Below are 23,327 nucleotides of genomic sequence, written 5' to 3' on the forward strand. Positions count from 1 at the left end.
GCTCTTCTTGTATGCATATTATATTAGAAGGAAACGTGTAAACATGGTAGAACTTGTATTTCTAATATTGAAGAATTGTTAGCTGTACATGTTTGCCTGGCATGGTTCAATATGTTCAATAAGGCATTATTTACCAGGTGAGCGATTCAGGCTCTTGAGAGCCTCTTGTTCTATTAAGTATATAATAAAGTTCATTTATCATGTTTATAGAAAAATATAAAGAAATCATATAATAGAAAGAAAAAAAAAATTTATACTGGAGAGCCCCCTTAATATAAACATATTTTATTTGTAATCATCAAAGGGAATGAGACACAAGCTAAGACTTATGATGTCTTCTTTGGTATCTTTTCTTGTCTACATGAAATTTTATTTTGCTGTTATCACAGTCCAGGCAATTACTGAAAACTGTAATATTACTTTTTTATATAATATTACAAGTAAAAGTAATATTACAAAAAATAGTAATATAATTCTTATATTACTAAAACCTGTAATATTGTTATATTACTGAAATGTGTAATATAGTCTCCATATTACATAAAACAGTAATATTACTAGAAAATGCCTATATTACATAAAACTGTAACATAAGGCTAAAAATCACTAGGTTTTCATACTTTAATTACTATAATAATTTAGACGTATGATGATAATAAATTAATTATTAAACAATTCCAAATAATAATAATAATCCAATTAAAGTACATAGTATCAATTCAAAATAAAAAATCCAAAGTAAAACTATTTTCTCCTTACAATGTAAAATATAAAATAAATGCCAAATTTACTAAATCATAAAATGAACTTAATCTCAAAATCAAAATATAAAAGTCTTAAAAGTATTTTCTAAAATTAAATTATGATTCAGAGATAAATTTTGTCTCAACACTGCACAGTCAACTAGTAGACTGGTAAAACAATCTTTTAGGTCTAGTATAATGACATGAGCATGACGAGTAGTGTGAGGTTACGCTTCCAGAACACTGATGCTATCTTAAAATATTCTCAAAAATAAAAGGGGAGTCAAAAAATACATTTTTGTCCAAACACTACAAAGTCAACTGGAAGACTGATCGTCAGTCCTACAGGTCCAGTATAATAGACTTTAGCAGTGCAAGTTTGGGTTTCCGAAGGGTGACTGCTCTTCCAAAATTTTGCAACGATATTTATACTAAAACACAAAATAACTCAATTTATCCCGACATGTTAATATTACTCTCATTAGCAAAAATAGACTTTAATTAACAACGCCTAATCATATAATGTTTTGATAAAATCTGTGGATGCTAATTGTCGAGCCTGCAACTTTTGTTGCAGAAAGCTCGACATAGGGATAGTGATCCGGCGGCGGCGGCGGTGTTAGCTAACTTCTTAAAAGCTTTATATTTTAGAAGGTGTAAGACCTGGATGCTTCATACTTTGTATATAGATGCCTCATGTTACGAAGTTTCTGTCAGTCACATGTCCAATGTCCTTGACCTCATTTTCATGGTTCAGTGACCACTTGAAAAAAAAGTTCAGATTTTTTGTAATGTTGAATTCTCTCTTATTATAAGTAATAGGATAACTATATTTGATATGTGCATACCTTGAAAGGTCCTCATGTCTGTCAGACAGTCATCACTTGACCTCGACCTCATTTCATGGATCAGTGAACAAGGTTAAGTTTTGGTGGTCAAGTCCATATCTCAGATACTACAAGCAATATGGCTAGTATATTCGGTGTATGGAAGGACTGTAAGGTGTACATGTCCAACTGGCAGGTGTCATCTGAACTTGACCTCATTTTCATGGTTCAGTGGTAAGTTATATTAATCTGAAGATCTGCTTACTTTTTTGTGATGATTCTTTATCTTATTTTAGAGTGATCATGTTTATTAAAAATACATGTTGTGCCGTATCTCAGAAACTATTTATGATTATTCCATAAATCTTCACATACTTTTTAGTTATATTAAAACCACAAAAGGAAGATTCAGATTTTTTTTTGGTGGTGATGGTCCAAACTGTTTAGGAATTACGGGCCAAGACCAGTATTTTTCTATCTTTATCTATATAGTCAATCTAGACTTCAAAAAAAGAGTGACGAAAGATACCAGAGGAACAGTCAAACTTATAAATCAACTAAAATAAATTGACAACATGCACCTGGCTAAAAATAAAAAAGACAAACAATAGAACACATGACACAACATAGGAAAATAAAGAATAAGCAACACGAATCCCATCAAAAATTGTGGGTCATTTCAGGTGCTCCGGAATGGTAAGCAGATTCTGCTCCACATGTGGCACCCGTCATGTTGCTTATGTAATAACAAGTCCGGTAAATAGTCTAATTTGGTAGGTCACATTCATGAAAGGGAAGGGGATTGTAGTAACAACATAAGGAACATATCCGATATCATTTGTGAAACAGTTATTTCATAACTTCAACTTATTAATACCTCAAGTAGAAGGTTGCATTGGGATTTTCACACCAAAATGTATGTCGCTTAAAAAATGTCTCACTGAGTCATGAAATGTTTACAGATATGGTGTGTCTGAATGATCTTGATGTGAATGTTTCTTTAAATTTAATTTCTTATTGTCTGTTGATAAGTTTATCTTGCTGTTAAAAAGTGTTATACAATAGTATATATACATGTGTATATTTAAAAAAACTGACTGCATGACAAATCTCAAGTGACTTAAGAAAATAATGTGATTCTAATTGTCTAGTTTATTGAAATATTTTCTTCTTTTTTCACTTTTTTGATAATTTATTGTCTTAGTTCACTTTTTTGAAAATTTTGCTTTTCAATGTTTTATATACTCATCCTCTAATGCTGTTTTATTTGATATTTTAGCAATCCATGGTGAATTTAAGTCACCCAGAAATACTGACAATAAAGAATGTAACAAAAGATAATGCTGGATGGTATGGTTGCTTGATTTCTATTCCACTTGGTAGATATTACCAGACTGCCTGGCTAACAGTTTTAGGTAAAGGCTTAGATAAGAATGAGAAATGTTTGTTTTTCACCAAGAAATAATACGTCTTAGAGCAAAATATTCACATAAAAATGATTTAGTCGTTTGGAGAATTTAATTATCAATTTTCGATTACATCATTATCAATAAATTTTTTATAGACTGTCATAAAAATAGGAGGTTTGGCATCATGAAAATTGGAAATGTACAGTTTTTTCTTAAAAAATTAATTCTTTTAATGCCGCCACAACTGAAACGTCATATTATTTTACCCCTGTCAGTGTATCTCTGTATGTCATTCCCATTATGGGTTTACAGTTATTCCACTTAACTCCTCCTACAGTTTGAATTCTAGGAAGTTTTCACTCTGATGTCTGTTTGTAGTCTTTGTACATGTATTGAAGGTGTGCATGTGGTCAGGGTTTTGATTTTGTTTAATATTTGCTCTTAATCATTTTTTGTAGTAGTTACTTGCATAAGGGGAGCTCGCATACAGATAATTGTCCTACAGTTTTATGCTAGGAAGTGTTCACTTAGTTGGTGGTTTTTCCATTTTTTGTGCATGGGGTCAGGATTTTGATTCTTATTTATATTTGCTCTTTTGGGTGATAATATAATTTACCTTTGTCATATTTAAGGTAAAGTGTTAGACAGTTATTTTTAAATAAGACTTTGCATCTGCAAGGGCATCATTTGTGTCTGTCAAAGAAATCCAACATTGACTTTGCTATAAAACAGTTTCAGAGTGAAGTGTGGCCAGGGATTTCACTTAGTCTAGTTTGTATTGTGTAATAATTAAATTTTGTATGTCATACATGTGATTCTTCTAATGGGAGTCAAAATCTCTTGTTTTTCAGACACTCTTCCATCCCTCCCATTAAAATTTGAAATCTACAACTTTTGAAAATGTCAACATCGAAAAAGTTTCAGTAAACATTTTTGTTTACAGAATTAAAACTGACAGGGTAAAACTCTTGAGAAACTCGAAATTGATATCGGAAAAGTCTGTAAAAACAGAAGGTCACCATTTCTTTTTCTTGTTTTTGTGTCGTAAGATAAATAGCTTTGAGTAATCAATGAAGGTGTTTATTATTAGACTATATATACAGCAATAACAAATTATTGGCAATTACCTGGTCATCAACTAGCTAGTTTAAGACACACGTCTGGATGATTAAAAGTGAAATACTGACAATGGATTAAGATGTAAAAAAAAAGACTTTAATTTGATGCTGTTGAAAACATTGAACAGTTATAGTACTGAACCTCAAATACAAATGTCTTAATGAAATCAAATACGATATTTATGGCTTGTTTTCTATCTAAACCAATGGAATACCTAAGTATAAGTATGTTTGTTTTTGAAAATTCTAAATTTTTATAATTTGATGAAATGCAAACTATGTTATCCCATAGACATATAATGTATTATACATGTATGTCTCTGTTATTACCAAATACCCTAGCAGCAAATTAAAAACAACCAATTATCTAGCCATATTTTCTCTGCCTGGAGATCTGATTTTAAATTGTACAAGTCCAGTGCCATTGGGTCAAGATCATGCTTACTACACTTCTTGCCAAGCTGACTATGGTGACCCTAATGACTTTATTAAACATATTGAGACAGCTACCTACCAGAAAGCCACTGCTCAATAGTGTTACCAAAGTTGACATTATGTAGCTTAAGCAGAGATACTTTTTACCAACTATATATGATGGCTGATCACTTTATCTTAACTTTATATATGTAATAAATAGATATTTGAAACCCCCTTATCTTATATTTCTATCAAGTAAAAATGGCTATGCAGGTGCTTAAAGTATAGAACACTTACAAAAAAGGAGAATAAGCAGTTTTAACACCAAAAATAATCATGGCGTTCATCGTTAAAAATGTTGAATTTGATACACACTTTAGAGTAACTTATGTAGTGGGTTATTCAGTGTGCACCACATTTTTTTTAATGATATTATTCCTTCATAGACAGAAAAAAATATTACAATCATTCCTAAAATAAAGACTTTTAACAATTAAAAGTTTGATGAGGAGGAAAAAAGGATTGAATTGGTTATAAATATTGTAGATAAGCCAGCTATTGAGCTGACACATATTTACCATTTCCTTTCAAACATATTATTTCATCTTTTGAAAACTTTTTAATTACAAATACTTTAATTGCAGATGAACAAGCAGAAGCAGTAGACATTAGGTCAGGAGGAACAAACGATAAAGAGCAAATAGTAATCTACATTATCGGTGGTGTCGCATCAGTAGTTGTTCTCTTCCTGTTACTCCTGATATTTATATGTTATAGATGTTACAAGAGGGTTCAGTCCAGCAAATATAGAAATGTCAAGAGAGTAATTGTCATGACACAGGCTGGTTTCAATATTCAAACATATTTTATTACTGATAAGTTCAAATACAAGTGCACAAAAAAGAATATGTTTGACTTATTCGGTTATAATTAGGAAATGAAGTTTTATGAGGAAGTTGTCTTTATATGGTGTAAAAGTTACAAAGACGCTTGTCATCTGATTTGACCATGATGTCAGAGTATGATCTCCCTCTGGACAAACACTGGGAATTTAGACGGGAACAGTAAGTTAAAGCATAACTTTGACCATTCCATGAAAGTTATCATACTGTAAAGACATATATATTGACTCATGACAACATTTTAACTTGTATCTGTCGACCCACAAATAGCATTGCTCACTGTTTCTGACATCCAGATTGTTTCTTTGGTTAAAAGCTGTATAATGACCTGATATTTGATTGGTTGTATCAATTTTCAGATGAATTCAATAGATATTGTAACCACTGTAGTATGAAATATAACAAGAAGTTTTTCCAAAAACTCTTTTTTTCCAAGGTTTAACATTTTCTCATATATATACTGGAATCATTAGGGCTCAACAATAACACTTGTCTGATTGTCTTGTACTGGAGGATAAAAAGGTCAGACAAGTAAAAGCTATATCAATATTAATTTAATTTAACAGGTTTATATGCTCTTATAATATACTAGATTATGGAGTGTGTGTCCGAGCGAGAATATTTAGTCAGACGTCAGTCGCTACCCTGATATACCCTATCTTTTTTGGGTAATTACAGTGAGTTGACTATGGGTGTTGACATTATGTACAATGTAGCTTAAGCAGAGATACTTTTTACCAACTATATATGATGGCTGATCACTTTATCTTAACTTTATATATGTAATAAATAGATATTTGAAACCCCCTTATCTTATATTTCTATCAAGTAAAAATGGCTATGCAGGTGCTTAAAGTATAGAACACTTACAAAAAAGGAGAATAAGCAGTTTTAACACCAAAAATAATCATGGCATTCATCGTTAAAAATGTTGAATTTGATACACACTTTAGAGTAACTTATGTAGTGGGTTATTCAGTGTGCACCACATTTTTTTTAATGATATTATTCCTTCATAGACAGAAAAAAATGTTACAATCATTCCTAAAATAAAGACTTTTAACAATTAAAAGTTTGATGAGGAGGAAAAAAGGATTGAATTGGTTATAAATATTGTAGATAAGCCAGCTATTGAGCTGACACATATTTACCATTTCCTTTCAAACATATTATTTCATCTTTTGAAAACTTTTTAATTACAAATACTTTAATTGCAGATGAACAAGCAGAAGCAGTAGACATTAGGTCAGGAGGAACAAACGATAAAGAGCAAATAGTAATCTACATTATCGGTGGTGTCGCATCAGTAGTTGTTCTCTTCCTGTTACTCCTGATATTTATATGTTATAGACGTTACAAGAGGGTTCAGTCCAGCAAATATAGAAATGTCAAGAGAGTAATTGTCATGACACAGGCTAGTTTCAATATTCAAACATATTTTATTACTGATAAGTTCAAATACAAGTGCACAAAAAAGAATATGTTTGACTTATTCGGTTATAATTAGGAAATGAAGTTTTATGAGGAAGTTGTCTTTATATGGTCTAAAAGTTACAAAGTAAGTCTTAAGAAAGGAAGATTATTGAGATTCATTAAATGTTCATCAGTAATGTTTAGATTATGAAAATAGAGATATTCAATCTAGACAGAATCTAATTTAGTTTTAAGGAAGTTTTTGTCAATTTTAGATTTGAATATTTATAACAGCTTTGCATCTGGACTTGTTTCATTTATTATTAGCGATAGTCTGTGTGCTCTTCAAACTTTTATGATGTTTATTTCTATTAAAAAATCATGATAATTAAAAAAATGACATGGATTTGCACACAAATTTGAAACAGGTATACATTTTAATTTCATATCAGAATGTTTTGCATCAATTCCAGAATGAGAATTACCATCCATACAAGTCTTATGATGGTACACAACCATTTGTTTTACCCACAATCAGAATTGAACCTGGTCCAAGAAGACGCTTGTCATCTGATTTGACCATGATGTCAGAGTATGATCTCCCTCTGGACAAACACTGGGAATTTAGACGGGAACAGTAAGTTAAAGCATAACATTGACCATTCCATGAAAGTTATCATACTGTAAAGACATATATATTGACTCATGACAACATTTTAACTTGTATCTGTCGACCCACAAATAGCATTGCTCACTGTTTCTGACATCCAGATTGTTTCTTTGGTTAAAAGCTGTATAATGACCTGATATTTGATTGGTTGTATCAATTTTCAGATGAATTCAATAGATATTGTAACCACTGTAGTATGAAATATAACAAGAAGTTTTTCCAAAAACTCTTTTTTTCCAAGGTTTAACATTTTCTCATATATATACTGGAATCATTAGGGCTCAACAATAACACTTGTCTGATTGTCTTGTACTGGAGGATAAAAAGGTCAGACAAGTAAAAGCTATATCAATATTAATTTAATTTAACAGGTTTATATGCTCTTATAATATACTAGATTATGGAGTGTGTGTCCGAGCGAGAATATTTAGTCAGACGTCAGTCGCTACCCTGATATACCCTATCTTTTTTGGGTAATTACAGTGAGTTGACTATGGGTGTTGACATTATGTACAATGTAGCTTAAGCAGAGATACTTTTTACCAACTATATATGATGGCTGATCACTTTATCTTAACTTTATATATGTAATAAATAGATATTTGAAACCCCCTTATCTTATATTTCTATCAAGTAAAAATGGCTATGCAGGTGCTTAAAGTATAGAACACTTACAAAAAAGGAGAATAAGCAGTTTTAACACCAAAAATAATCATGGCATTCATCGTTAAAAATGTTGAATTTGATACACACTTTAGAGTAACTTATGTAGTGGGTTATTCAGTGTGCACCACATTTTTTTTAATGATATTATTCCTTCATAGACAGAAAAAAATGTTACAATCATTCCTAAAATAAAGACTTTTAACAATTAAAAGTTTGATGAGGAGGAAAAAAGGATTGAATTGGTTATAAATATTGTAGATAAGCCAGCTATTGAGCTGACACATATTTACCATTTCCTTTCAAACATATTATTTCATCTTTTGAAAACTTTTTAATTACAAATACTTTAATTGCAGATGAACAAGCAGAAGCAGTAGACATTAGGTCAGGAGGAACAAACGATAAAGAGCAAATAGTAATCTACATTATCGGTGGTGTCGCATCAGTAGTTGTTCTCTTCCTGTTACTCCTGATATTTATATGTTATAGACGTTACAAGAGGGTTCAGTCCAGCAAATATAGAAATGTCAAGAGAGTAATTGTCATGACACAGGCTAGTTTCAATATTCAAACATATTTTATTACTGATAAGTTCAAATACAAGTGCACAAAAAAGAATATGTTTGACTTATTCGGTTATAATTAGGAAATGAAGTTTTATGAGGAAGTTGTCTTTATATGGTCTAAAAGTTACAAAGTAAGTCTTAAGAAAGGAAGATTATTGAGATTCATTAAATGTTCATCAGTAATGTTTAGATTATGAAAATAGAGATATTCAATCTAGACAGAATCTAATTTAGTTTTAAGGAAGTTTTTGTCAATTTTAGATTTGAATATTTATAACAGCTTTGCATCTGGACTTGCTTCATTTATTATTAGCGATAGTCTGTGTGCTCTTCAAACTTTTATGATGTTTATTTCTATTAAAAAATCATGATAATTAAAAAAATGACATGGATTTGCACACAAATTTGAAACAGGTATACATTTTAATTTCATATCAGAATGTTTTGCATCAATTCCAGAATGAGAATTACCATCCATACAAGTCTTATGATGGTACACAACCATTTGTTTTACCCACAATCAGAATTGAACCTGGTCCAAGAAGACGCTTGTCATCTGATTTGACCATGATGTCAGAGTATGATCTCCCTCTGGACAAACACTGGGAATTTAGACGGGAACAGTAAGTTAAAGCATAACATTGACCATTCCATGAAAGTTATCATACTGTAAAGACATATATATTGACTCATGACAACATTTTAACTTGTATCTGTCGACCCACAAATAGCATTGCTCACTGTTTCTGACATCCAGATTGTTTCTTTGGTTAAAAGCTGTATAATGACCTGATATTTGATTGGTTGTATCAATTTTCAGATGAATTCAATAGATATTGTAACCACTGTAGTATGAAATATAACAAGAAGTTTTTCCAAAAACTCTTTTTTTCCAAGGTTTAACATTTTCTCATATATATACTGGAATCATTAGGGCTCAACAATAACACTTGTCTGATTGTCTTGTACTGGAGGATAAAAAGGTCAGACAAGTAAAAGCTATATCAATATTAATTTAATTTAACAGGTTTATATGCTCTTATAATATACTAGATTATGGAGTGTGTGTCCGAGCGAGAATATTTAGTCAGACGTCAGTCGCTACCCTGATATACCCTATCTTTTTTGGGTAATTACAGTGAGTTGACTATGGGTGTTACCGTTTACCTGTAGCTATTGTTCAACCAGATTGAAACATTGACAATACAATTGGAACATTTAAATTGACCAGTTTGTTTGTAAGATTTAAATCTACCTTGATGCTACCTGTAAAAAAAATTATTCACCTAACCCAAAATTTCAGCATGATTTTTTCCTGTAATTTTTCTTTACCTAGGATTATTCTATCAAAAATTTGAAAGGGTAAAAATATTTTTAGGTTTTCATTGTTTTAAATGGCCAGTATTGATAATATTTCTAAAATTTACTAAAAAATCTTATTCAGTAAAATATTTTGTTAACTGCATATAACTATGCATGAAAATCAAAACTGTTTTTAAATAATAAATGATTCTTTAAATTTGTAACCCTCATACATAGTATTGTCCATTTGTCAGTGACACATGAAAGAGCTACCCAGGTGATTTCAGTTTCAATTTTCAGATGGATTATATATGTTGTGCATTTCTTTATAATGTCCCTTCAAGATTTCATTTTGGATTATGATATTTGCAGTGTTTTTCTTTGAAATTTATTATAAGAGGATTTTTGTGGAAAAAATACTGTGTTCACTGAAGGAAATTCAATTTGCATAATATGGAATAAGTTATCTAAAAGGTTATAAAAAATCAAACTTGAATGCAAGAAGGAGAAATAATTGCAACACATTCATTATAAATTTTGGGATATATTATAAGAGTGATTCACCTGTTTAAATGGAATATATATCATTGGAATTATCATGGCAATGAAACAAAATGTTAAATTCATAAAGTGGATATAGTCTAATGTAGTGATAAAGTGAAATGAAAAAGTAAAATATTCCTAATGTTGGGATAATATGAATGTGAAATTGGAAGTAATCATTATAAAGTTCTGGATCTAAAATTGTTTGATTGGAATATATACATGTAAATGAAATAAAAACTCAATACTGTGGATATAATAAAATCAAGTGATATAGTGAAAATATATGAATAAACTTATCCAAAATATTTAAGTTGATGTAAGAACATGAAATAAGTTTGTGTCTAGTTATCAAATATAAGTAGTCATATTCTAGCATTATTCATACCATGTATAAACTAATTTAGACTGAATGCATATTATGTAATTCAACAAAGATAAAAAGTGAAGCCTTGAAGTTTAAAAAAAAAATATCTCAGTTATACTACACCAGTAACAATTAAACAGGTGAAGTGATAGGATAAGAAATACTTCAGGAAAAAAGCATGCTGAAAGTTTTGGTTAGGTGAATAAAAAACTGTACAGGTAGCATCAAGGTAGATTTAAATCTACCAAACCAACTGGTCAATTTAAATGTCCCTATTGTATTGTCAATGTTTCAATCTGGTTGAACAATAGCTACAGGTAAACGGTAACACTCATAGTCAACTCACTGTAATACAGATAGCGTTTGACATCTTTAGCTGAACAGATTTATCATTTTTTCATAACTTTATTCATTGTATGCTGGTTCATATTCTGGACGCCAGTCTTTGCTCCTTTCTAATATAATTCACAAACAAAAAACAAATAGGAAGCTTAGAAATGGAAAAATATTAAATACTTAACTCGTTCAAAGGGTAATTACACGTCTCAATCTTCAAAATCGCCTATCTAAAAATACTACCATCGCTAACATTTTTAAAAATAAAAATCGTGGTTACCATTCTATTGATAAGTGTCATGCCAAAAAATGAGTAACATGTCCCTGTCTTTCCACCAACAATACGGTAAGGTCCACACTTAATGGTCGCTCATTTTCTTTAAAATTTGAAACTGATATAACTTGAAAAACAAACAGTCTTATTTATTTACTCACATGAAACAAACCAGGATGCGGTATTCAGTACGTAGGTTAAACTGGTCGATATTTATCTAAACGCACTCAAGAAAATAACCCAATAAATTCAAAAGTATCATTTATCAACACCTTAAGAAGCACAGTCATCTTATCAAATATTTAGCAGTTCAACCTTTGGAAGAAGTAAATAAGCGGCCTGGTGAATCTCAATCAAAGTGTACAATCACGGAAAATAATTGAATTAAATTAGATTAAAAAATATCAAGAACCGATACTGTTAACATTTTGGATATTGTTTCTAAAACTGTTCGAAAAAAAAACATTCTCATGGTCGTAGAAAAAATCACAATCAAAGAAAATTTCGGACCAATCACACCAATATTTCGGACCTAATTTCTATTTCAAAAAACAACAGCAGACATTATCTGTTAACAAAGCTCTGTTCATTACCGATTAATAAGTTAAATAAAATTTTAGAGGATTGCAACTCAATTTCATATAGCAGTCCTAAGTACGAAATTGTTCAAATTATAATGGCATATTGTTATTCTAAACTGTTTCCTAAAATTGATCGTCCTGAAGATCATAAAAAACATTTTATTAAAATAAAGTATGTCAATAAAGGTTTTGATTTTGTAAATATTGCTGGTATTTTTAACAACCATTCTGTTAAAGAACAAATTCCTGGATATTTTGATAATACTGAGCTCCCTCTTATTTGTTATATTTACAAGAAATCTACATGGAAATTTGTGTTAAATTATAGCCAATTGTGTAAAGATTTTAATATCAGTGAAAATACACCTACTTCATGTAATTGCAGTAATTCCAAATACATTTATGGACCAATTTCCCATGTTATAACAGGAGATCTTAACATATTTCAAGACGGAGAGTTAAAATAATTCCTCAGTAAAGGACCTAATTATCTTCCCCAGTCAATTATAAATTGGAATGAGTGTCGTAATATCATCCATGACTCACTCTGTACTTACTGTATGAAATGGATAAAACTGGAAAAAGTTGACAAAAAATTCGACTTTAAAATAAAAACAAGATACAAATCCAATGAATTTACATTGACATGCCTATCAGACGGTGCCTCATATGCAAGTCTGATTTGACTTGGCATTGTTAAAAAGTAGATCCTAAGTTCTGTGACATGACTAGTTTCAGTTTTTCTTGACTCATAATTTTTGAAAAATATTTCAAAAGATATAAAACTAACTTCTGTTCTATTGTTTTAAATTTCTTTTGTTCCTTGAATCAACTTATAATGCAAAGTCCTCCTAAACAAGTTGAAAAAAATGTTATTGTAGAGGTCTGATCATGCAATACAATGTGAGAAACTTGATTTTCTGGTAATTTTTTAAAAGAGCAAATATAACATTCTCACATTACCTAGATAAAAAAAAACATGTGTCTCGGTACAAAATTGTTCAAAAACACTGAAAATTGTAAATCATTAAGTAATAAATGGTTTAACCCATTAAAACATTTAATCCATCACTGCAAATGTTTGCACCTGTCCTAAGTCAGGAATCTGATGTACAGTAGTTGTAGTTTGTTTATATAATTTATATGTGTTTCTCGTTTCTTGTTTTTAGCTCACCTGGCCCGAAGGTCCAAGTGAGCTTTTCTCATCACTTGGCGTCCGTCATCCATCGTCGTTAACTTTTATAAAAATCTTCTCCTCTGAAACTACTGGGCCAAATTTAACCAAACATGGCCAAAACATTATTAGGGTATCTAGTTTAAAAATTGTGTCCAGTGACCCGGCCAACCAACCAAGATGGCCGCCAGGGCTAAATATAGAACATAGGGGTAAAATGCAGCTTTTGGCTTATAACTCAAAAACCAAAGCATTTAGAACAAATCTGACATAGCTTGAAATTGTTTATCAGGTCAAGATCTATCTGCCCTAAAAATTTTAGATGAATCGGACAACCTTTTGTTGGGTTGCTACCCCTGAATTTTGCTGTTTTTGGTTATTATCTTGAATATTATCATGATTATAATAGATAGAGATAAACTAAACAGCAATAATGTTCAGCAAAGTAAGTTTTACAAATAAGTCAACATAACCGAAATGGTCAGTTGACCCCTTTAGGAGTTATTGCCCTTTATAGTCAATATTTAACCATTTTTCATAAATCTTAGTTATCACCAAAACACAATTTTGTCATGTCCTTGAATATTCACATAGACAAAAGTGAGCGACACAGGCTCTTTAGAGCCTCTGGTTTTATATAGATTAGAACGTTGGTTTTCCCGTTTGAATGGTTTTACTCTAGTAATTTTGGGGCCCTTTATAGCTTGTTGTTCAGTGTGAGCCAAGGCTCTGTGTTATGGCCGTACATTGACATATAATGGTTTACTTTTATAAATTGTCATTTGGATGGAGAGTTGTCTCATTGGCACTCATACCATATCTTCTTATATCTAAGAAAATGTGTACAACTATTAGAATTTTATTTAGTTATATATATATGGTTACATCAATCAGTATCTCAATATCTAAATGAATATGAGATGAAATAATTTATTTGTTGTTATAGGTTATCACTTGGTGAACCTCTTGGGGAAGGAGCATTTGGTAAAGTTTTTAAAGCAGAAACTGTTGGTTTAAATAAAGCTCCAACAACTGCCATAGCAGTCAAGATGTTGAAGGGTAAAATTTACTTATATATTTTAGATCAAAAATCAAATAGTATTAATGAAAACTGGATTTATGCTTAGGTTTTCTTTTTTTATTAGACAAGCATAAAATTTTGGGAAATAAGAATTGAATTTTTTCCATCTTTTTTATCTTTATTGAAAAATTTGCATTGTTATGGCCCTGCAACGAATATGGCCCGCAACAAAGATGTCGGTGCCATATAGTTTTATCCATGTCCGTAATTCGGTCATTCCGTAATTCTGTCATTCCGTCATTCCATCATTCTGTCATTCCCTAATTCCACAACTAGGAATTGTTAAGTTTCAGTTTTGTTTCGCTTGGCTCATTTTTGCTATAATTATGGGCTTTGAACTTTGATAACTTTTTGAAAATCACAGTTAAAAGGATGAATTGTTTGAGTATAAAGGACAAGATTATAAATATCCAATTAATGTTCTGATTCAAACAATAAAATACATGAAATAATTACAAATCAATTAATGTCATTAGTGCTGTAATGAATTGTTAAAATCTCAATACTTTTATTTTTTGTTTGATGATTCTAGCTGTTAATCTGGATTATCCCACCTCAATCAACAGGCCTTGAAGTAATAAATATTTGAGTCAGTTTTTTGTACTTAAACAAATAAAAACCAATCAAAATGCTGGATTTTATGTTTTGAGCAAGATTTTTGTGCTCCGAGCACTGAGCAAAGTTTTATGACTTCAACCCCAGGTCTAATGAATGTCAAAACAAATCAGTGACAGGTTGACCTTGTTCCTAATTAAATTTGTTCAGGTAACAATTATGTGATAATCATGTTTTCAATCATAATTTCTTGAAAGGTTTTAAACAGTTGTTTAAAAGTTGAAAAGTTACAAAGTAAAAACGTATTTATAAAAATAAACTTCTCATAGAATAAATCATCACTTTACAATATTATGTCACATGACTGACCAACATGACTTGTGATCACCTGATATATTATATGGTTTATCTTTTCAAAATGAGTGTTGTTTATTCAATTTTCATACACTTTTCTTCAACTCTTCACATACAAAACAATAAGTTATGACAACAAGGAACACAACTCTAGGCTGATTTAACCAATAACAAAAGCTTTATTGTGTCTTCAATATTAAGACAATTGGCAAATTTCCGGATTGCAAAACATATTGACAAATTTACACGAAAAACGTAACAACAAAGATATAAAATGTATTTTATTTGAATAAAACATGACAAATCAAGGATATTAATATTATAACACATAAAAAACAATCAAGGTTTGAGCAAAAAAAATCCTTACTTTTCACTTCAATTGGAAATTTCTTGGTCCAATTTTGGACCTGAAAAAAAACTAAGAAAATATTTGTAGACATGTATAACACACAGGGTATAAATGTAAATGTAATGTAAATGTAAATGTTCGTTATACATACCAAAAGACAGTACTCCTTATTACATAAACATGGATAGTTTGTAGGATCGATTAAAACCCATTTTAATGTCCCATTTATTATGCCCCATTTTGGTGCATTATGTTTTCTGTTCTGTGCGTCCATTCATTCGTTCTTTTGTCTGTCCATTTGTTCATCTGTCCATCCATTGGTTCGTTCTTCCGTCCGTTTGTCCTTCCGTCTGTCTGTCCCGCTTCAGGTTAAAGGATTGGTTAAAGTTTTTGGTAGAGGTAGTTTTTGATGAAGTTGAAGTCCAATCAACTTGAAACTTAGGGCTCATGTTTTCTATTTTATAATCTTTGTAATTTTTATGCCAAACTAGAAATTTTCCCCCATTTTCAAGGTCCACTGAACATAGAAAATGATAGTGTGGATGGGCTATTCATGTACTGGGGACACATTCTTGTTAGCTATAACCATTTGAGCTTATGTTATCACTAATGACTTGGCGTCCATCATCATCTGTTGTTAACTATTTCAAAAAACCTTCTCTGAAACTACTGGGCCAAAGATTTCAAACTTTAACAAAAAAAAATTTCCTTAATTATCTGGTATCATGCTTATAAATTGTATCCGAAGTTTTGATCCATCGACAATCATGGGTGCCATTGTTGGGTTCCTGCCACTAAATTGGTTATTTTAAGGATTTTTTTTAGTTTTTGTATGAAATTAATTAAAGATAAAGATAAACTGTAAACAGCAAAAAATGTTCAGCAAAGTAACATCTTCAAAAATGTTTTTTATGACAAAAATTGTCAATTGACCCGTTACGGAGTTATTGACCTTTAAGGAAAATTACACAAGTTGTTTTATTTTTTTTTTAACTATATAAATCTTCGCAAATGAATTTAGTATAAATTTGTATTTTATTTCCTTGTACTTCAAGAAACAAAGACACTATGGTTAAAATGGAACAAATGGGTAAAATGCATTTATTTGCTTTTAATGAAAATATGACAGATACAATGAACATTGTATTGGCATTTGTAAGCCTCTTATTATTAAATATAAATTGAAAAGCAAAAACAGTCATTGATGAAAGATTTAAGCAAAAAAACAAACTTGTGAGCAATGCAAGCTCTGCTTGTTCTATTGGGGATCCAAGGCAGTGGCGTAGCCAGGGTTGAAATGATGTGGATGTTTTGCCGAGTCGAGCGAGCCGAAAAATGTTTTGGACCTTTTTGTGCAGAAAATATTTTTTATTTAAGCACATGTACTCCCCCAGAATCCGACACTAGTTAGATTTTTGTTTAAATTCAAAATACCCACCAATTCATATATTTATATTTTTAACCAAATTTTATTGTTTTCTTGAAACTACCATCATTCAATTCATAAATACTTGATGTAAAGTTTCCCCCCCAATCTTCTATTTGACATATCAAAAACCGTTTAAACGGACTCCATTACAGCGGCACTTCTGTATAATTTAGGAACTTCTGAGTATAGGAACTGAAGTGACTTCTCTTTCCAGGAATTTGAGTCTACAACCTTTGATTTTTTATTACTGAGCTAAACGCATGCAGGAGACATAAAAATACCGGGCGTCCGATCGTCCGGTATTGTTAGCACTCTCATGTGTACAATTCATGTCAGATTAAGTGAAACTCATATCATAAGCAATGTCTTTGACAATTTTGAAAATAATTCGTAATCAAATATTTTTAACTAGTAATGTCCCTTTGAAATATAAATTGTAATGGAAATCCCATTTCATTTGCTGTGAAGCTTTTATTTCTTTTTAGATATTAAAAATAAAAAAGAAAAAGAAATAAAAGTTTTTTTTAGTTATTCCCTTGTTCCTTGGCCTTTGATAGATAAAATATGACATGTAATGTGCATGGCGGGGAATATTGGATCTTTGTTCTTTACTGAATAAAAATAAAATTAGTATTTGAACCTAAATAGAAACGGGAATTCATAAGCCTAGGACTTATCACGATCTATTACAAATTGATTTGTTTTATCACGTCGTTTACAATGTCGCAAGAAACGATATCAGGATATGGTGTTTTAGTTGTTAGTTACTATAGTCAAATGAGAAGCCATCCCTCCACTAGGTTCAATTTCAGATGAAACATGTCCACGGGTCTGCGTATCAGTCCTCTCCGCTTGCCTTAGCTGATGACATAGACTATTTATACGAAGAAAAGTTAACTTGAAACACTATTCTGCGATTCATGTATCAAACTAAATTATCCTAAATGAAAGACCAGGCATACTGCTTCGAAAATGACTGGATGTTATCCTCATATCCTCAGCCTTGTTACATTTTGATACTTCCGAGTTAAACTGTTGTTTTTTTTATTTTTGTTTTGTCAAAATGATGTGGATGCTTGAGCATCTGAGCATACATGCAAGCTATGCCACTGCAAGGGGAGGGTTCCTGATCAATGTTTTTGAATGGGGACATATAGTCCTGGGTTGGGACAAATTACTTTTGATTCATTAACATTAGTTTGATACCAATTTTCGTGGGTACAGGTGAACATTGAATTCAAATGTTCATTGAATAACATATTTTGAATAGGCTTTGAATACAGAGATTACTAACAGAACTAGCCAAGGAATTTGTTTTTGTCCCGGCTGATAAAGCTGCTAATAATATCATTATTGTTTGACGTAAATTTTATATAGAGGTTCTGCAAAAGGAAATCACGAATTCACCAACATTCCAACTGACTTCATTTTCAGAAAACGACATCTGTAACAAACATAAACTTTTAGCTACTTCTTTACAAGCAGAACCAAACACAATGAAAGTCCCAACTATGTACTGGCTTCCGAAGCTGCACAAAAAACCTTACAAATATAGATTTATTTCATCTTCCAGCCATTGTTCAACTACTAAATTGTCTGTTTTACTTACTAGTACACTTGGTACAATAAAAAACCTGATAATAAATTGTTCAAATAAGGCCTTTGAAAATAGTGGAATTAATTACTTTTGGAGTGTCAAAAACTCGTTGGAAGTACTTGATAAATTGCATGCATATATTGGTGATTTTGAATCTGTTCAAAGTTTTGATTTTTCTACCCTATATACCACTTTGCCTCATATTCTTATTAAGAAAAAATTCACATCCCTAATTAACTGGGCATTTAAAAAGTCGGAATGCGAGTACATATGTTCAAACTCTTTTAGATCATTTTTTAGTAGCAATAAACAAAAGAACTATGTCAATTGGACATGCTTTGATACTATTTATGCACTTGAATTTTTACTTGATAACATTTTTGTTCGCTTTGGAGATTCCGTATATCGTCAAGTTATTGGAATTCCAATGGGGACTAACTGTGCACCACTTATTGCGGACCTGTTTTTGTATTGTTATGAGTTACAATTTATGACTAAAATTAGCAAAGACCCATCAAAACAACATTTGATACAAAAATTTAACAATACTTTTAGATATTTGGATGATATATTGGCTCTAAATATTGACGACTTCAGTATGTATACTAAAGAAATTTATCCTGTAGAACTTACTTTAAATAAAGCTAATGATAACAATGACCACTGCCCTTTCCTCGATCTTGATATCTATATCATAAACGGGAAGCTTAATACAAAAATTTATGATAAAAGAGATGATTTTTCATTTCCTATTGTTAATTATCCATTTTTAGATGGTGACGTTCCCTTGTCACCATCTTATGGTGTTTATATATCTCAACTTGTACGATTCGCTCGTGTATGTAACAATGTATTAGATTTTAGCGAGAGAAATTTATGTATTACTGAAAAATTATTACACCAGGGTTTTCGATATCACAAACTGGTCAAAACATTTACTAAATTTTATCACCGGTATAAGGAAATAATTCGTAAATATAACTCAACATGCAGACATCTTATACGTTCAGGTATTTCACATCCAAAATTTTATGGAAATATTCTTTATAAAGCACAAAAATGTCAGTATTCTCCTCAGAAACTAACAAAACCTTTAAATAGACTTATTAAAAGGGGATATAGTTACGATACTGTTGTCAGGTCATTAAAGATTGCATATTTTGGCTTTAACATTGATTCACTGATAGGGTCTTTGCATCAGAACTAAACACATTTATTTCTAAAAAAACAGTTGTTGGCATGACACGGGTTATGTTCTTCTCATATATTTTATGATAGTATGATACTAAACCCCTAACGGGAGGGATTGTACCTGATATTCATATGATGAAGACATAATCTTTCAATCAGTTTAATTGAGGTCTGGAGCTGGCATGTCAGTTAACTGCTAGAAGTCTGTTGTTATTTATGTATTATTGTCATTTTATTTATTTTCTTTTGTTACATCTTTTGACATCAGACTCGGACTTCTCTTGAACTGAATTTTAATGTGCGTATTGTTATTGTTTTACTTTTCTACATTGGCTAGAGGTATAGGGGGAGGGTTGAGATCTCATAAACATGTTTAACCCCGCTGCAATTTTGCGCCTGTCCCAAGTCAGGAGCCTCTGGCCTTTGTTAGTCTTGTATGATTTTAAATTTTAGTTTCTTGTGTATAATTCGGAGTTTAGTATGACGTCCATTATCACTGTACTATTATGCATATTTTAGGGGCCAGCTGAAGGACACCTACGGGTGCGGGAATTCTCGCTACATTGAAGACCCATTGGTTGCCTTAGGCTGTTGTTTGCTCTATGGTCGGGTGGTTGTCGCTTTGACATATTCACCATTTCCTTTCTCAATTTTATTGGAAAAATTACAAAATCAAATATCCACGATTATGCAAGTTTTAAGCAATCCATGAAAATGAATGAATCCACAGTATTCTTTGAATGTGACCAATGGTTTTATCCATTAATAATTGTCAATATTATTTAAATATTTTAGAGGATGCAACCGATAGAGAATTGACAGATTTAATGCAAGAAATGGAAGTGATGAAATTAATAGGATGCCATGAAAATATTATTAATTTCCTGGGATGTTGTACACAAAATGGTAAGTGGTGTACTTTAAGGGTTAAAAACGATCTTGGTCCAATGGGCAGCACTTGTTGTCTGTCGTCCATATTAAATGTCCGTTAACTTTTAAAAAATCTTCTCCTCGAAATTACACAGGACCCATGCTCTGAGAAAACCATCAACTGCCCCCTGTCTGATTTGCTCCAAATGGTTTAGTTTCAGAGATATATACAAAAATCTGCATTTTACCCCTATGTTCCATTTTTATTCATGTGGGCCATGAGGGTTGGAAGGTGGGGTCATCTGATACATTTTTTAAAGAAAAAACATATTAATTATTATGGTCAAGTATGGTTAAATGTGTCTCAGTAGTTTCAATAAAAGAAGATTACCCACACATGTCAGATTTGCTCTAGGTGTAATACCACCATTGATTTTTCCCTATTAAAATTGAAAAAGGAAATGGGGAATGTGTCAAAGCGACAACAACTCGCCCATAGTCTTTGTTAAATTTGCACTTTTAGAAAAAATGTGCAGAATTTATCTTTGTTACAAATAAAGATATACTTGGCATGGGTAAAGTTTTATCCTGTCCAGTACTATAGAAAAAATTTAACATAACATTTGATTGCATACAAGAAAATAACCATCATTGGAACTTAACCAATCAAAGGAGTAGGAGCAATAAGGCCCTTATTCGGCCCAAAAATTACTGTAAATTAAAAAGTTATCATACATATAGTAGATAAGATGCACACAGATATACAGATTATGTGATGTCATTTAAATATATTGGTAGATAAGGTGTACATCGTAGTTACAAAGCGAGTTAAAGTGGTTGTGAATCGAAATATATATATATATTATTGTGGAAATTCCAATACGTCACAAAGCAATATGGTGATTGTTTACATCAATGTTGACAATGAGTTGACAATGAGATGATGTGTTGAAACACGAAAAGGAAAATATCTCTCGAATGTGAATAAAATGCATGCAAACGTAAGTGAATCTATATATCAGATATTTTATTTAGTGTAAAAGAATGCAGTATTATTCGATTTTGTTTTATAAAGAATATCAATTGTGGTAAATATAAATAATGTGTGTTGCATGAATTTAATATTTGAAATTTCAATATTTTCACAACCATAAAAGAAATTGTGTTTATTTAAATATTATGGAATCTAACATCTGAACAAGAATTTGTGTATTAATATTCATGTCACGTGATAAGATAGGCACGATAGTAGATAAGGTGCACACAGATATACAGATTATGTGACGTCATTTAAATATATTGGCAGATAAGGTGTACATCCTAGTTACAAAGCGAGTTAAAGTGGCTGTGAATCGAAATATATATATATATTATTGTGGAAATTCCAATACGTCACAAAGCAATATGGCGATTGTTTACATCAATGTTGACAATGAGTTGACAATGAGATGATGTGTTGAAACATGAAAAGGAAAATATCTCTCGAATGTGAATAAACTGCATGCAAACGTAAGTGAATCTATATATCAGATATTTTATTTAGTATAAAAGAATGCAGTATTATTCGATTTTGTTTTGTAAAGAATATCAATTGTGGTAAATGTAAATAATGTGTGTTGCATGAGTTTAATATTTGAAACTTCAATATTTTCACAACCATAAAAGAAATTGTGTTTATTTAAATATTATGGAATTATACATTTGAACAAGAATTTGTGTATTAATATTCATGTCACATGATCAGATAGGTACATGGTAGATTAGGTCCACACAGATATACAGATTATGTGACGTTATTTATATATATTAGTAGATAAGGTGTACATCGTAGTTACAAAGCGAGTTAAAGTGGCTGTTATTCGAAAATATATATTGTTGTGGAAATTCCAATACGTCACAAAGCAATATGGCGATTGTTTACATAATAATAATAAAATTCTTTATTTAACGAAGGTAAAACATTTAACAATTACATGTTAATCTTCAAAAACTATCAATACAAATAAAAAACGTACAAAAATACATACAATATAAAATACATAATACAGTTAAATAAGCACATATGCATTCAGTAGAAGAAGAAAAAGAAATACATTAGTTTCATGCATCTTTATTCTGTTCAGTTAGAAAATAGTTTGAACAGTTGGTCATAAATGTATCTAAATTATCTATTTCTTTAATATTATTTGGTAAATTATTCCAGGTAATAAGACCAGAATATTTAAATGTTCTTTTCAAAAAATCAGAATTAGGTCTTGGTAAATGAAGAAGTGGCATGTTCACGTCCTTAATATATGCATATTTATTTGCCACTTGACTTTAAGAAGCCATCCTTTAACATATTTGGTCGGGTTCTTGTCTCTTTGACATATTCCCCATTTCCATTTTCAATTTTATCATCAAATAAAAAGTAAAACAAGACAAAGAAAATTTGCCTGTCTGTAATTGTAGGAACTTAATTTCACACAGTGGCAATTTTCACAAATAAATTTATATTCTCGCTCTATCATTTACCGAAATTGACGAAATACCCATTTGCTGTGACGATGTTTGATATTATACAAACTAAAGGCATGTAGAACAAAATCAGAAA

At 30.9% G+C, this 23,327-nt stretch overlaps 1 protein-coding gene and 2 long non-coding RNA genes across 4 annotated transcripts in view; 2 read left to right on the forward strand and 1 right to left on the reverse strand.

Moving 5' to 3' along the window:
* The window catches only part of LOC143081894 (uncharacterized), a 203,725-nt gene that overhangs the window by 61,112 nt on the left and 119,286 nt on the right, over positions 1-23,327 (reverse strand). The gene's annotated exons all lie outside the window — the stretch shown is intronic.
* On the forward strand, positions 998-5,373 carry LOC143083505 (uncharacterized). Its single transcript, XR_012980744.1, has 3 exons — positions 998-1,804; positions 2,850-2,985; positions 5,159-5,373. It is a non-coding gene; the product is annotated as an uncharacterized LOC143083505 (long non-coding RNA).
* Positions 9,217-22,587, forward strand: LOC143083506 (fibroblast growth factor receptor 2-like). Its single transcript, XM_076259761.1, has 4 exons — positions 9,217-9,354; positions 14,255-14,367; positions 20,660-20,770; positions 22,041-22,587. The coding sequence occupies exons 1-4, from the start codon at positions 9,299-9,301 to the stop codon at positions 22,184-22,186; spliced, it is 426 nt and encodes a 141-aa protein (XP_076115876.1). The 5' UTR covers positions 9,217-9,298; the 3' UTR covers positions 22,187-22,587.

The sequence above is a fragment of the Mytilus galloprovincialis genome, chromosome 7, assembly GCF_965363235.1.
Source record: "Mytilus galloprovincialis chromosome 7, xbMytGall1.hap1.1, whole genome shotgun sequence".
Classification (NCBI taxonomy): domain Eukaryota; kingdom Metazoa; phylum Mollusca; class Bivalvia; order Mytilida; family Mytilidae; genus Mytilus; species Mytilus galloprovincialis.

Coding starts and splice junctions, on each gene's coding strand:
- LOC143083506 (XM_076259761.1), top strand. CDS start 9,299: ATGATGTCAGAGTATGATCTCCCTCTGGACAAACACTGGGAATTTAGA. Junction 9,355..14,254: donor TGGGAATTTAGACGGGAACA/GTAAGTTAAAGC, acceptor TTGTTGTTATAG/GTTATCACTTGGTGAACCTC. Junction 20,771..22,040: donor GGGATGTTGTACACAAAATG/GTAAGTGGTGTA, acceptor ATATATTGGCAG/ATAAGGTGTACATCCTAGTT.